Genomic DNA, 16,206 nt, shown 5'->3' with positions numbered 1-16,206 from the left:
GACAAGGCGCTCCTGGCCCCCCACCAGCTGTGGCCTCTGCCGAACCCACTGGGTGTGAATCTTGAGTATAGGCCCGTACCTCTCCCAAGCCCCGATGCAGGGTTTCGTGGGAGCCCTCCTGATTCACAGCTGGGGGTGATGGTACACATAGTGTTGGCAGCCACGGCTACCGTTTGATCAGAGCTTGCTCCACGGCACACTCTGGGCTGAGTATACGGTGCCATTTAGCTCCTCGCCCCTCACAGTCACCAGAAGGGCCTGTGTCAACAGAGTGAGTCCTGAGGCTCATAGAGGTTGGGCCTCGGCCTGGGCTGCACAGCATGGAAGGAGCAGGGCCAACACCCAAGCCAGGCATTGCCAAGATGCTGCCCGGCTTCGGCCCCGTCCTGCGAATGGGTGCCCTTAACTGCAATATGGCCATCCCAAGCGCCGGGGCCCTCCTGGGGTAGGTGAGGGGACTGTGCAGCTGTGACATGAGCTCCTTGGGAATGTAATGGCCCAGGACTCGCCCTCCAAACCGCGCCGTGCCCTAGAGTACTGGTAGAATCCCGGTAAGACGGGAAGGGACGATCCCCATCCTGGCCCAGGCTCCAGGTTGCGATCCTGGGCTCCTAGCTCAAGAAGCTGCTGGTCAGTGCAGGCCGAAGGGCCCGGCAGGAGGAGGCAGGCGCACAAGAACGGGAAGGCCTTTGCCGCCGTCACTGCGAGGTTGACTGCCCCTTAGATCTCCGTGGAGCCAGACCGGGACTGACCTGCCTCTCTTCCTCTAGGACCTGCAGGCCCAGGACCGCGCCCACCGCATCGGGCAGCAGAACGAGGTGCGGGTGCTCCGTCTCTGCACAGTCAATAGCGTGGAGGAGAAGATTCTGGCTGCCGCCAAGTACAAGCTCAATGTTGACCAGAAGGTGATCCAGGCTGGCATGTTTGACCAGAAGTCCTCCAGCCACGAGAGGCGCGCCTTCCTGCAGGCCATCCTCGAGCACGAGGAGCAGGACGAGGTGAGGGCAGCGCCAGCCCCAACCCCCTCCCCGGCGTGAGTGGTGGACGCATGAGCGGCTTTCATTTTTGTTTTTTTACCTTTTTTGCACTCTTATTTTTTTTGCATCCCTTTGGAGTAAAGGGAGTGTGGGCTGAAAGGAAAGAGGATGAGTACTTGCTTTTTCTTTGAAGTGGTTTTTTTTTTCTAAACTGCTGGTGAAAGACGCCGGATTGACAGCCCTGGAGACTGAAGTCCTCTATTTATCCACAGAGCAGACACTGCAGCACGGGCAGCGGCAGTGCCAGCTTCGCCCACACTGCCCCTCCGCCAGCGGGCGTCAACCCCGACTTGGAGGAGCCACCTCTAAAGGTGAGAGGGGTAGTTCAGTCTCCATGCCCATTCAATCCTCGGCTTCTCGGCTGAGACGGCCAGCAAGGGCCCTGATCCCACGGAGCGTGCGTGTGCGTGTGCGTGTGTGTGCCTCTCGCTGCCGTGTGGGTCCCCATCCACCGCAGCCGGCCTGGGACCGCCAGCTCATTGCCCATGGACCGCCGCCGCTCGCCTCCGAGCCCGGCCGCCGCCCAGCCCGGCCTCCCCGCACTCGAACTAAACGTGTGAAACCTTCTAGGAAGAAGACGAAGTGCCCGACGACGAGACGGTGAACCAGATGATTGCCCGGCACGAGGAGGAGTTTGACCTGTTCATGGTAGGTACGCCTCGTGGGGCGCTCTGAAGACCTCGTGCGCCCCACCCTATCGATAGCAGGTAGAACAAAGCAGCTTAGTCAAATAGGACAAAACTTCTCGGGGACTGGGGTGTCTCTGGCGGGTCGTGGAGCTGGGGCCTCTCTCACGGGGGCCCCACGCTGCCTCCCAGCTGACCCATCTCTCTCCCATGGTCCCCTAAGTGTTGCAGCAATAGTGGGACACACACACACCCCCATCCCGTGTGTGACCCTCAGTCTTGCTGAATGCCTGTCCTCCTGAGTGTTTCGTCCTTGAGACTCCCTTTCAGAGGGAGTTAACGCTGTCCCAGGCCCATGGTCAGTCACAGGTGCACCTTAGCTCTGGGTAGAAAACGCAAGTCCCCGTGGAGTCAGAGTGTGTGGGCCCTTGGCCGCTCTTCTGCGCCCTTGCCATCTTTTTTGGAATTCTCTGCCCCTGAGGCAGAGCCCCTGGCAAGGGTCTGCTGTCGGAGCCAGAAACCTCAGAGCTACCATTGAGCTGCCTGGCAGTAGTGGTGCCCGAGGCTTGAAGCCTCCCTGGCACATGCGCCTTGTGTGCCCCCAGCTCTCCCTGTGCTCACGCCTCTCTCCCTCTGTCCCCTGCCCTGCGCCCCCCAGCGCATGGACCTGGACCGCAGGCGCGAGGAGGCCCGAAACCCCAAGCGAAAGCCGCGCCTGATGGAGGAGGACGAGCTCCCCTCATGGATCATCAAGGACGATGCTGAGGTGGAACGGCTGACCTGTGAGGAGGAAGAGGAGAAAATGTTCGGCCGCGGCTCCCGCCACCGCAAGGAGGTGGACTACAGCGACTCGCTGACCGAGAAGCAGTGGCTCAAGGTACATGCTGGAGAGGGCCGGCCAGGGGCAGGGTCGGGAGAGCAGAGATTCAGCTGCTGCTCTGTGGGGCTCATCCAAAATGCGAGCGGGTTCCCTTCAGCCTTTCTTGGTTTTCGTTAACCACGGCGACACCTCTGATACGGGGCCAGCTCGCTCCGGTCCTCCTGACCGCTAGCACAGGAGGTTTACGGGAGCTTCACGTAAAATGCTGCCGCTCTCAGCTGGGTGTGCTCTTCCGAGGGCCTGGCAGTGGGAAACACAGTGATGGGTCAGAGGGTGACCTGCCCTCCCACATGGGTGGGAGTGCCAGCAGGCGTCAGACAGCCTCACTTGGGGCACATCGACCCCAGAGCTGGACCCCTCACCCAGGCACCCAGGTGACATGAGCACCGTCTTCAGTAGATAACAACCCAGGTCCCTGGCAGCAACAGGTGTAGGCGGCTAAGTCAGGGCCATGGGCGTCTGGTGGGTGCACTGGGATTATCGTGACTCATCGGGCCCTTCCCCTTGCTCGGGGCTCTGAATGCAGAGGTGGTGACTGGGAATCCAGCCCTGAAGTTTCATAAAAATGTCCATGAAGCAACCCTTCCCAGAAGGCAGGTGGTGGCGTTCAGCTGTGCCCGGCTTATTGGCACACCCCAGAACGCTGTGGCCTGCCTAGGCCTCTGGTCACACTCCCTGGGGTTCCTCTTGATTGACTGCAGCCCCAGTGCCCCCTCAGTCCACGAGGTCAGGCAGCCCTGGCCCTGTCCTGGAAGCTCAGAACCACCCAGACTAGTGAGCTCACTGGCTCAGCTGTGCTCTCGAGGGAGCCGCTGAAACGTACCAAGGAACCACGTGACCCTCGGGTGGGGCAGGTGCTTGTCCTGCTCCTCACCCATCGGCCCCTAGCTCCAGGCGTTGGAACATAGGCCCAAACGCAGGCCGGAAGAGCTCCCGTGGCTCTGCATTTCTGAGACACGGATACCTTTTAAAAACAGTTGCCTGTGTGCTAATGTTTTGTGCATGTTTCGCTCTTTTTCTTTCTTACTGTAATTCATATAACACGATTCAATCATGGACAGTTCAGTAGTTTTTAGCATATTCAGCATTGTGCAGTGATCACCACGAATGAGCATTAGAACATTCTTGTCACCCCAGCAAGAAGCCCTGTCCTGTTCGGCTCTCTTCCCGTCCCCTTATTCCACCTAGATTTTGTTCTAAACATTTCATATAAATAGAGGCATGTGTCCTCCCTTTGGTGACTGGCTTCTGGCAGTAGGCAAAGTACTTAGTAGTAGGCAAGGTTTATCTGTGTGGTAGCAAGTACCCTTCCTTCTCAAGGCTGAGTAATGCTCTGTTGTACAGAGAGACCACACTGTTGGTAATGTCTTCGTCCGTTGGCAGACAGTTGGCCTGTTTTCCACCTCTGGGCTGCTGAGAATAATACTGCCATGAACATTGGTGGACAAGATTTTGGCAGGATATATATTGTGATTTTTATCACACCAATGTCTAGAAATAGAATTGCTGAATCAAATGGTAATTTTTTTATTTAATCTCTTGAGGAACTGCCAGACTGTTTCCCACAGCAGCCACACCATCTTACATTCCCACCAGCAGTGTGTGACAGTTCCGATGTCTCCATCACCCCACCTGTGTTTGTCACCTGTCTCTCTGACTCTAGTCATTCTAGTGGGTACACCGTAGTAACCTTGTTGTGGTTTTTAATTGCATTTTCTTGGTGGCTAATGGTGCTGGGCATCTCCTGAGGTGCTTGTCGGTCATTTGTGTTATCTTCTTCAAAACTCTCTTTATTGGATGAGTGATTTGCAGATGTTTTCTCCTATTCTGTGGCTTATTGTTTCACTTTTTTGATGGTGTCCTTTGAAGCACAAATGTTTTTAATTTTGACGAAGTCCAGCGTATCTGGTTTTTTTTCCTTTTGCTCGTGCTGTGGTATCATGTCAGAGAATCCACTGAGAAATGTAGGAGCACACAAATTTACCCCTGTGTTTTCTTTCAAGAGTTTTAGCTTTTACATTTGGGCCCATGATCCTTTTGGAGCAGTTTTTGTTTAGGACGTGAGGTCAGAATCCAGCATCATTCTTTCACAAGCGGATGTCCAGTTTTCCCCAGCCCCGTATGTTGAAAAGACTTTTTTTGCCCCACAGAGCACATGCTTTTTTGTAGGTCCTAACTCAGTAAGAGTTTGTGTTAATAAAAAAAAATACGTTTACCCAAAACAGACACTCTGTTTTCTTGGTGGTGGCCACATAACTGGGACCCCTTTTCTGACAGCCACTCTGGTGCCACATGTACCAAAACTCTTGAGAATGGTGCTGACACTTGCCCTGCTGGGCTGACCTGTGTGCCTGGGCCTCGCCTCGGGACCAGAAACCCTAGTGTTGTGTTCTTAGGGTAGCTGTAGCAAGGACCCCAAAGTGGGTGACTTAAAACTATAGCAGTTTATTCTCAGAGTTCTGGTGGTTTGGAGTCTGGAGTCAAAGTTTCAGCAAGGCCCTTTTTCCTCCTAAGGTTCCAGGGGAGGGTCATTCCTCGCCTCTTCCAGCTTGTGGTGGCCCTGGCATTCCTTGGCCTGTGGCCACTTCACCCCTATCTGCTCCCGTCTTACGTGGCTTGTCCCCCGTGTGTCTTTGTGTCCTTTCCTATCTCTCATGGGGACATTCTCATTGGAGTTGGGGCTCACCCTGACACAGGATGACTTCATTTTTGCTCTTTAATTAAACCTGTAAAGATCCTATTTTGAAATAAGATCACATTCTGAAGTTCCAGGTGGACATGAACTTTAGGGGAAACTGTTCAACACCCCGTACTCCCTGGGCTCGCAGTGCACATCCTCCCCCACGCCAGCCTTATAGTCCCTCCTGCCTGCCACACGCCCTTCATGCTGTTCCTTTGGCCTGGATGCCTTACCCACCCCCACCCTTCAGATCTCAGCCTAAGTGCCACCTCCTCTGAGATGCTCCCCTGACCCCCGGCCAGGGCACATCTGCTCTACCATCAGAACACCACTCACCCTCCCTCCGGGCAGTCAACACACTTGTCACCATGTTTGCGAGGTGTTTGCTTACTGTCTCCGTGAGGGGTTTCTTCCATGCTGTGTCCTCAGTGCCTGGCCCTGTGCTCGCAGTCACAGCTGATAAATGTGAGATGGACAACCAGAACATCCCTTGGAGCCCTGCCCCAGCTCCCTTTTCTGATTGCAGGCTCCTCTGGCTTCTCATCTATTTGTGGGGATAAAATGTGCAAACGAGCCCTTGTCATTGAGAACGAATCAATTGGTGTTGTTCAGAAATTAATCTTGTTCATAGTCAGGTCCTTCTGCTCAGAGTTTCACTAGCAGGAGTCTATGTACAGGTAATATGGCTGACAGTCATGACATTGGTCAGACTAGCACCCCGCCCCCAAATGGAAACAGCCGAAATGCCCAAGAAAGTCTAAATGAGGGTATGTTGTACAATGAAATACTAAACCGACATCAAAAATTACGTTGCAGAAAAGCGACAGGAAGTACATCCAGGACATAGTAAGCAAAAATGTGAGTCCCGGTACGGCGTGTGGATACGATGCCATCGCTGTCCTCGGTGCTGCACGAGTATGTGGGGAGGGCCGGGAGAGTCCTGGCTTTGCCGGTGGTGATGGCTGCACACAGTGTGAACGTACCTAATGCCCCCGCAGTGCACTCTTAAAAATGGTTAAGTGGTCAGTTTTGTGTTATGTACATTTTGCCACAATTTTTAAGAAAAATGCCGAGGCTCTAGAGCAGAAGTATCAGTAGTGTCGTCACCGGGTGGAGGGATTCCAGGGTCCAAGTCTTCGGGCTCCCTTCGGTGGGGATGTACCTCTTTAATTGGTAAAGAAATGCAACTGTTGATTTGTTAAGGCCAGGCACGGGCAGGGAGCACCTGCGGGGGCAGAGCCAGCCAGTCGTGGCCTCTCGGAACCCACCTGGGGCCCCCAGCGTGTCCCGCCCAGCCGGGGCCTGCGAGTTTGCACCGCGGCCTTTGCTTGTCCACCTCGGTGCTGGCTGTCCTATTTTACCACTATTGACCCTGAAGGCCATCGAGGAGGGCACGCTGGAGGAGATCGAAGAGGAGGTCCGGCAGAAGAAATCGTCTCGGAAGCGCAAGCGGGACAGCGATGCCGGCTCCTCCACCCCGACCACTAGCACCCGCAGCCGTGACAAGGACGACGAGAGCAAGAAGCAGAAGAAGCGCGGGCGGCCACCTGCCGAGAAGCTCTCCCCAAACCCTCCCAACCTCACCAAGAAGATGAAGAAGATCGTGGATGCTGTGATCAAGTATAAGGACAGGTAAGCCAAGGAGCGCAGCGGGTGGGCATTGGGGGTCCTCGGAGGTGCCTCGCCCGGCCCTCCAGTGACTGCACACATATTGGTGGCCTGTCTTTGTCTCGGTACGCCTGCCCTCGTGGAACTTACGGTCTGCGAGAGGCAAGCACTCTGTCAACTGCGATGAGACAGGGAAGAGAAAATGTCGTGGGGAGGTGGAGACAGGGCTGTTTTCAGGGATGGTGACGTTTGAGGGGGAGCCCTGAGGAATGGAGGTCTGGGGCCAAGTGCTCCAGCAGAGGCGAGAGCCGGCGGAGAGGCCTCAGGTGGCCGGTGATGGGCAGGGGGAGGGAAATGGAGGAACCTGTGTGGTGATGAGGCGCCGATCACACGGCCCGTAGACTGTAGTGAGAGAGCCCGTGTGGCTGGAGCCGAGACAAAGCACCTTTCCTTCTCTAGACTTTCTACCCTCTCCCCACACTTGGATGATATGCCAGCCCAGTTCCCACCATGGGCCATCACGGGTGGGCCGCTTGTTGCGAAGACTGATCAGGCTCCGCTCTGGGATTTGGGGTCCCTGCCCTCCCAGACACACAAAATAGGAGACTGCAGCAGATCTGTTTGTGGATCACAAGTACCAATTAAATGGGAAAATAACGGTTCTGCCAGGCCCTCCCCGGGAGCATGTGCACAGTGGGCCAGCAGCGGCATGAGGCCTCAACTTTGCTCAGGGCTCGGCTCGTACTGCTCCCCCAGCTTCTCAGTCCACTTTCTGGTGCATACTGGCCAATACCAGCTTGATTTTATAGTAACGCGTGGCAGTCATTAAACAAAGTAAGGGTAAATTGTAATCTGTAGGAGGGAAAAGCGTCGAGGTGTAAGCCTCAGTGCGTCATTTGGAGAGGCTCTTAGCAAGAGTGAAATTCTGGGGGCTAGTGGGATGATTGTAGTACCCAAATAAAAGTTATAAATTGTTCTTAAAAAAAGAATCTTTTATTATTAGAAGAGAAACAAATGACTGAGAAAGGCGTATTTCAGCTCAACCACCCACCCTAAAAATGTGGCATCTGTATTGGAGAAGAAAATACTGAGGTGATACGCACACTTCACCTTTGAGGCAAATTCCACAAAGAAGAAAGTGGAAGAGTCACAATTATTTGAAATATGGAATGTGCAAAAACCCAGTGAAAACGATAGATCCCAGTGTTTTCTTCCCAGTTATCTTTTTGCAAGGGAGTCTTAAAATTATCAAAATGAAGAAGATCCTTGAAGATTAGGGGGCAAGGATGGACTTTTTCAAAAGTCATGGTGATCTTTTGGATATCCAAAGCGAGTGAACCTTGACCTTACCCAGCACCTTACACAGGTGTTAAATTGAAATGGAGGCATAAATGTCAAGGGTCAAACAAAGTTCTAGAAGAAGGCATCAGTGAAAATCTTCATGGCCTTGATGTGTGCGTAGACTTCCTGAACAGGACACGAGCATCGCTGACCATGAGAGACTGATAAAATGATGTCACTAAAATTAAGAACATCTTTTCATCCAAGGACACCCTCATGAAGCCCCCGAATACTTGCACCGACTGAAATTTTAAAATGGTCAAGAGTCATGAACAGAGATCTCCTGGAAGGAGATGTCCCAGTGACCATGTGGTTGTGGGATACGGCCTGTGAAAAGGTGCTCGGGATCATCGGCACCGACACCGTAACATCAAGGTAACGCACGATAAAACCAGAGATGCCTCCATACACCCACCAGAGTAGTCGGACTTCACATCTCGCTTATGGGAGCAGACCGCTCTTTGGCACTAAACCTTCTGACCCAGAGACTCCGATCCTGGTTGTAAAGCAGAGGTTGCTGAATGCCTGCATCCGCCAAGAGACCGGTACGAGCACGCGCACAGCAGCCCTGGTCACAGCTGCCCCAGATGAAGCAGCCGGCGCCTGTCCGCAGGAACACATACCGGCGGTGCCTAACCCAGGAGCAGATTCCAACCACCACCAGAACAGACACCCCACCACTCCCTCACTCCCAGGAGAATCCTACAGCCGTTTTGTTGAGTGAAAGAAGCCAGACGCTAGCAAGTACCTACTGGATGCTTCCAGTTGTAGGAAGTTGAAAAGCTGATCCATGGTGATGGGTGTGGAACAGTGGTTACCTCAAGACGTGAAAATGTTCGGGGCGCCTGGGTGGCTCTGTTGGTGAAGCGTCTGCCTTCAGCTCAGGTCGTGATCTCGGGGTCCTGGGATCCAGCTCCATGTTGGTCTCCCTGCTTGGCGGGGAGTCTGCTCCTGCCTCTGCCTCTGCTCCTCCTCCTGCTCCTGCTCTCTCTCTCTCTTTCAAATAAATAAATAAAATTTAAAAAGACACGAAAACGTTTATGGAGATAAACATTTGATATGCATGCTTTCTTCTATTATGATACACCTTGGTTTAAAAAAAGACAAAAAACAAGATGCTTGTAAACAGCATCCTCAACTTGTTGATAAGGCCTTGGATATTTTCAAACTTAAAAAAAAAAAGGGTGTCCATTTTTTTTAGTCATCTTGTGACTTACTGCAAAAGACCTCTGAGCATCAGCCTTAGCCATGTATCACATGAGAAAAGAGAAACTGACTCCCCCAGCTGCTGCAAGCAGTGTTCTTCCAGCACGTGCAAGATGGGGTGATAAGTCAGGCCTGAAACTGAAACTGGCTCTAAGGGCTCCGTGACCCCTTGTGGAGACTGTTCGCCTGCAAGAGGCTGAGATCCAGTTTGGTGAAAGCCCCAGCTCTGGAGTCACAGAACTGCACTCCAAGCTGGAGTGAGACCCGAGTGGCAGGACACCTCAGTGGAGGGTTTGATGCGTGGTTAACATTTAACCCTGTGTCCTCCTGGAATGGGTGGCATCACAGGACTGGGAGTTCTCTGTTACAGTGTAACGAAACGTAGAGAAGTTACAAGTGGATTTTGTATATGTGGTCGTTAAAGGAGGCCTCCCACATACTGACACTGAGAAACGCTTGGTTTGCGATTGGAGCGGGTCCATCCGCTTGCTGCTTTGCTGGTGGTCCCATAGGAAAAGATCAAGCAGGGGACATAGAGGCTCGGGAAAATAATCCTGTTTTCCTGCTTGTGAAGTTACCTCGTAGCAAATACTTTCAAAGATGACGTTTGGGTGAAAGGCTGGCCTATTTAATGGATATTTTTGACATTCCTTAACATCCTGAATTTGAAACCACAGGGAAAATAACAGTACGGTTCACCCTGTTGTGAGATTGGATGAGAAGTGAGACCACCCTCACTCTTGACACCAACTGCAGAGCTCAGGGATCCCAGACCATGCTCAGGCTTGCTAATTCTCTAGAAGGACTCTCTGGACTTTCTGAAAGCTGCTTAACTCACAGTTACGATTTGTTACAGTGCAAGGACAAAGATTGGCATCAGGGCAGCATCGTGGAGAGTTCTGTGTGTGGAGCTTCCAGCCGCCCTCTCCCCAGGGAGTCGCTGACAGCGCTCACTTCCCTGGCAGCATTGGGAGACAAGACTCACAGAGCACTGCCAACCAAGGAAGCCTTGCTGTCTAGAGTTTTTATTGGAACTTGTTCTCGGAGACACGACTAACCACCCATGTGGCTGGCCGCAGTCTCTAGCTCCTCTGTGGGTTGAGCTGATGCCACATGACCCATCACCCCTGCCTTAAGTCACAGTCTTAGACTGTCTGGGCCAAAGGCCTCCAGGTAAACAAAGGCAGCCCACAAGGCAGGACATTTCAAGGGCTGAGAGATCACCTCCCTAGGAGCCCAGCATAAAGGCCAGACCTCTCTTTGGACCAGGTTAAATTCTCATGGCACACTCATCAGGCACCTGGAAGGTTCTGAGGGACCAGACACCATGCCACACCAAAGAGAACCAAAGTGGAATAAATTTGGAAGTAGCCTATCACACACTTTGTCTCAGACTTCCTGTATAGCTCATTTCCGGAAGAGAGAATCTATATTTAAAAAAACAAATTTTTTTTTTTTTTGCTTTCCAGAACATTTTAATTAACTAAATTCTGTACTTGAGTTAAACATGGAGCCTGAGGAGAGAACGAATTGTTACAGCTTGGTGTCTCCTGGATGCCAGTAAATGGTTACAGGACATTGTCAGCATTTGGATTCGATATTCCTGAGTCTGCCTTGCTGAGCGAGAGGGCCGGGTGCTGCTGATTCCATTCCAGTGCCCATGGGAGCCGGGGTTGCGTCTTCCACACAATGACTTGAGAGGAGTGCTTCTGCTGTGTGTCTGTTGCTGTGTGTCTGTTGCTGTGTGTGAGCGGGGCCACCCTTCTGTTGGTGGGCATCGCTCCAGATGTTGCTTTTGATTACATATTTCGAGATCTCCCCCAATTGTATTTCAATACCAGTGCAACCACATTTGATAATTGCCTTTGTACTTACATCCTTGTCCATGTAGAGGTAATGTCCTGATGTAGAAGCATTTGCTCCCTTCACACCTGTTCACGTTCAGGACTGCCATGCCCCTCCCTCCCAAGGCCCCCGTGTTGAGTGTGGCCTGAAGAGGTGTGCCACATAAGCAGGGCCCCTCCAGGGGAAGAGGAAGAAAGGGGTGTCATGGGCAAAAGGGACGGCATATGCAGAGGCCCTGAGGCCGAGGGGATGGGCATCCTGTGTGCAGAGGAAGCCAACTAAGGCAAGGGGCTGTACTGGGCTGAGCACGCATGCATGACCTCACAGGGCTCCTTCTCCTTGGTGCTTGGAGATCTCAAACTGCATCGAGGAATCCTATGGTTAACAGCCAGAATTAGAACCGGAGTTAAAGGGCGCCTGGGTGGCTCAGTTGGTTAAGCGACTGCCTTCGGCTCAGGTCATGATCCTGGAGTCCCGGGATCGAGTCCCGCATCGGGCTCCCTGCTCAGCGAGGAGTCTGCTTCTCCCTCTGACCCTCTCCCCTGTCATGCTCTCTCTATCTCATTCTCTCTCTCAAATAAATAAATAAAATCTTAAAAAAAAAAAAAAAAAAAGAAGAACCGGAGTTAAGAAAGTAAGTTGGAAGGTCGGGATTTTCGCTTTAAAATCTAAACGTGGAAGTAAGTTAGGCATAGGTTCCCGGTCAGGTTGGGACCTTGTTGTAGGGCGATGTGTCCTGCCAGCTGGTGTCTTCATCCCGTAATCCTTAAGATAGGTAGCCAAGGCACTGTCTGCAGATGCTAGTCCGTGGGTGTGTGCTCTCGAGCACATACCTCAGTGCCTTGGGGGCCGTTTTAGAGAACTGGGTCTGCTGGGAGGAGCCATTTAAGCAGGCAGGCTCCAGAGGACCCTCTGTAGCACCTGTGCTCCCCACTATAGGGCAGAATTACAGCTGCTGTGAAGAACACGTGCTGGGCAGTGGAGGGTCAGCTCCAGGTTTCCTGAACTCCACCATACTGACGTGACAGAAGGGAACCTCTGGAGATCCTCACAAGTTACTCTCTATGGCTCAGAAAGATGGTGGATGTGTTCAGGCTGCCAAGGCTAAGCCTCCCATGGCTGAGCCCCACTGAGCAGACCCTCTGGGTCCCCTTCCCCCTTCCCCCTGCCAGGAGGCAGCCGCTTGAAAAGGACTGGACGGCTTGAGGGTCACAGAGATCTGGGTTCAACATCCATCTCCCTGCCTCAGTTTCCAGGTCCTCAGCATAGAAGTGGAATCCCCCAAATGGGATTGTAGAGACCCCAAATGTGAGGTATCGTGGGCCAGGCAGGCTGCCTAGAGACCAGCCCTGAATCTATTGTAGATGATGCAAGGCCCTTGCCACGTCTGTGGTGGCAGCTTTGGCCTGGGCCTGGCAGCCACTGCTTAAAACCTATTACCGCTTTCCCTTTGCCCTTGCGGGAGCCCTGCACTTCCCTGTTCAGAATCAAAGAGCAGATGGCTCTTGGGAGTTGAAAGCTTTGTATATTGATTTGCAAGAAAAACGGGCAATATAGCAAGCCCCAGGGGAGGTTGTCTGGCTGAAGTGTTCCCCAGGAAAGGTAACTGCAGGTGGCTCCAATCCCCTCAGGATAGTCCCCTTCAGGGGAGAGAGTAGAGGGTGGGCCAGCCTGGGAGCCGTTTCATGAGGGGGCAGAGAGGCCTCAGGGTTGTCCAGCCGCGGCCTGTGAACGCCATACAGCCCTCATCTGGAGCCCAAGCTCAGAGTAGGAACGCTGCAGGAGGAGAAGCTAGCTCTCTGTCTGTGGGTCCAGCTCTGGGGTCAGCACTTTCGGTTTGGCACCCAGCCCGGAGCCTGTCCTAAGAAACACTCAGGTGAGATGTCTTTAGATAAGTGCTGATCCCCATCATCAAGGCCCAGGCCAGCCTCGTGTAGGTGCAGGCCGGGCTGAGGGCCCAGTGGCCCTTGTTGAGTCGTGCTGAGGTTCCGAGGCTGCCACAGAATTTGCTGGATGAAGTTGCACCTTTCCTCTTTGCCACCCTGCCAGTTCTGGCCCCAGGCTTCACTCCCTGCTGGTAGTCGGTCGTCATAGTAGAAGAAGACAGGGCAGCAGTCTTAGAATGGCTTAGAACTAGAGTTACATGTAAGTTCAAAACAGGACGGGTACAGACACTGGCCCCCAGAAATAAGTAGTATTGGGCGAACACGTCACACCCTTTGCCTCCCATGGAGTCCTGTGTGAGATCCTCCTAAAGTGCTCGTGCATTCGGGCAATCGAGCCCTCCTTCTGTACTCAGGGAAAACAGTGAAGAAATGCTCATCAAAACAGAAGATAATCAACAGGTAAGACAAGAAGTCCAAAGGACAAAGTCCTTGGACAGAAGGTCCAAGGTCAAGTAAATGAAAAATCACGAAAGAATAGGTAGATTTTAAAACAAAGCTAAAAGACATCTAGCTAAAAGAATTGAAAGGTCAAGGTTCTAAGGTGAAACTAGTTAAAGACGTAAGTTAACTAAGCTTAAAAGTTAGGAGGGAAGGGAGAGTGGGTATGAGGGTTTCAGGAAGCTATGGAGGTTGGGTCTGTCAGCTCCAGATGGACCAGAGGACCCCCAGCTCCCTGGGTTCCAGCGTGGGCATCCAGAGGTCTCTTCCATTTCAGAAGGGGCTTTGTGGTCTCCGCTGCTATAGAGCTGCTCAGCACTTGAGGGGCTCCCGGTAGTACCAGTGGGCTGCAAATTCTGACCCATTCCAGCCAGGAAGCACGCTTCTCAAGGCCCAGGTCACCCAGCTCTGCAGAAGGTGGCCTCAGGCCCCCCTACACTTGCATGAGTGCCTCTGGCCGCAGCTCCCGGGAGAGCTGGGCTGGCTTGGGCTGGCTTGGGCTGGCTTTGTCTCTCATTTTCACCCCCTCTCTCATCCTGAGAAATGTTCTTTGCAGTGCCATGAACAGGTCCTGGGCTTCCTGCTCTTTGTCCTCATCACCCATAGCTGATGTCTTCTGAGCTCCGGCCGCTGCAGAGCGTGGTGCAAGGCCGGTGCTTGTGGGTCTGCTCAGGGAAGCCGCACGGGCACGCAGAGCGGGTGCCTGCAGCTAGGAGCCTGCCTGGTTTATGATCCAGCTGCTGCTTTCTGTGTAATCCCGGGTCATGCATCTTTTTTCAAAGCCCAGGGTCTCGCCTCCAAAATGAAATGTCAAATCCAAGTGCTTCCCCAACTCGGGTTACTTGTTTCTTTACTTTTTTTTTTTTTTTTAATTAACATATAGCGTACCATTAGTTTCAAAGGTAGAGTTCAGTTATCCCAAAGGCAAGGGAACCAAAAGCGAAAATGAACTATTGGGACTTCATCAAGATAAAAAGCTTTTGCACAGAATCAGGATTTCTTTATAATGACATTTGGATCGAAGTGTTAAACTGTATTAAGAAACACATCCCCCCCCACATGTGTCCTTGCCTCATTTGAAACTTCGATCTCATTAGACATTTAACCAGCATCATGACCTGCAGCCAGTCTTGGACTTGACACATGCACCCTGAAACAAAGCTTCCCCATACCTCTCTACCGGGAGAGTGCTGAGAGCACAGGGCCAGCAACCTACAGACCATTATTCTCAGTGGGCTCACTGGTGAACGTCCTTTCCTTTCCCTTGTGCGGGAGTCAGAATTGTTTCTGTACCACACAGCTGTCAAGTCCAACTGAGATTGCCCTTTCAGCAGGTGCAGGCTCTTCATAAAGAATTTATAACTAAGTGGATCAGATCTCTCATGTGTCTAATGCTCAAGTTATCCTTGATTTTGTAACACGTCAAAAAATTGAACCTAGAAAGTAATTGTATACTAATGAAGTAAATGAATAGGTTTTGTTATTTCACTTTAAGTTTTGTTTATGGAAAACCTTCTAAGATTCTGTTTCAGACAGTCTGTGGCTAAATCAGTTTTGAAACTGCTGAGCCATTCATATCCGGGATCTTGCAGGTTCAGTTCGCTGATCAAGGGTCAAAAGAGAACATGGGGGCGCCTGGGTGACTCAGTCGGTTAAGCGGCTGCCTTCGGCTCAGGTCATGATCCCAGGGTCCTGGGATCAAGCCCCGCATCGGGCTCCCTGCTCAGCGGAGAGCCTGCTTCTCCCTCTCCCTCTGCCTGCCTCTCTGCCTATTTGTGCTTTCTCTCTATCTCTCTCAAATAACTGGATAAAATCTTAAAAAAAAAAAAGTTTGCAATTAAAAAGAGCGAGAACATGGTCCCAGGGCTTGAAGGTGTCATTGAGCGATGTCATGGGAAGATGGACTGAACTGGACTCTAGGAAGCAGAGCAGGGCTGAGGGACAGAGAGGGAGTCCTTCCTGGCAGTTTGGGACCACCTCCATACTTGACTGGCAGGGTCTTTCTTGGGCACCATCTTCACTTGATTGCTTGTGCCTGCCTGAGGGCAAAGGGATAGTGCTCTGATCTGCTTGCAATGTCTGCACTGGTCGGAGGATAAGAAGGTGAGGGCACCAGGCAGTATGTTGCCATCCCCAATACGGACAGACATATCTTTCTGTTGTTTTTACGATTCACACCAGTGGTCAGCAAACCTGCAAAAAAATAAATCTGGCCCACCAGCTGTGTATGTATCACCTGTGAATTAAGAATGGTTTTTTTTAGAGGATTTTAGAAAAATCAAAAGAATAATAATGAAATTATAGAAAATTCACATTTCATTGTTCATAGAGTAAGTTTTATGGGAACACAGCCAAAGCTCATTTTTCTGCGTCTTGTCTGTGGCCACTTGGCAGAGCTGAATAGTCGTGACAGAGATGAGATGGCCCGCAAAGCCTGAGAGACTTACACCGGTGGTTTACAGAAGAAGTTTGCTGACGCTTGACTTAGAGCAGCATATGGGAATGAGTGGGAGAGATCCCTGACTTAGTCATGGGGGGCGACTTGTGCGCAAGCCCTGCCTGCCACCAGCTCTCATTGCCTCTCTGGTTTCTCCATCTG

At 52.1% G+C, this 16,206-nt stretch overlaps 1 protein-coding gene across 7 annotated transcripts in view; it reads left to right on the top strand.

Moving 5' to 3' along the window:
* Nucleotides 1–16,206, top strand: part of SMARCA4 (SWI/SNF related BAF chromatin remodeling complex subunit ATPase 4) — an 88,052-nt gene that overhangs the window by 63,174 nt on the left and 8,672 nt on the right. For 4 of the 7 annotated variants that reach the window (XM_088017264.1, XM_028088999.2, XM_088017258.1 and 1 more), the window contains 5 exons: nt 771–998; nt 1,250–1,348; nt 1,608–1,685; nt 2,322–2,540; nt 6,602–6,855. In XM_088017264.1, coding sequence (XP_087873390.1) covers nt 771–998; nt 1,250–1,348; nt 1,608–1,685; nt 2,322–2,540; nt 6,602–6,855 — 878 coding nt within the window. Of the gene's footprint in view, nt 1–770; nt 999–1,249; nt 1,349–1,607; nt 1,686–2,321; nt 2,541–6,601; nt 6,856–7,834; nt 9,159–16,206 lie in introns of those variants that run through there. The other 3 variants (XM_028089002.2, XM_028089001.2, XM_088017269.1) reach the window with 2 other exon arrangements.

Source organism: Eumetopias jubatus, unplaced genomic scaffold (assembly GCF_037043125.1).
Source record: "Eumetopias jubatus isolate StellerSeaLion01/CBP00866 unplaced genomic scaffold, mEumJub1_p1.0 scaffold_1, whole genome shotgun sequence".
Taxonomy (NCBI): domain Eukaryota; kingdom Metazoa; phylum Chordata; class Mammalia; order Carnivora; family Otariidae; genus Eumetopias; species Eumetopias jubatus.
This window is presented reverse-complemented; position numbering and strand designations above follow the sequence as displayed.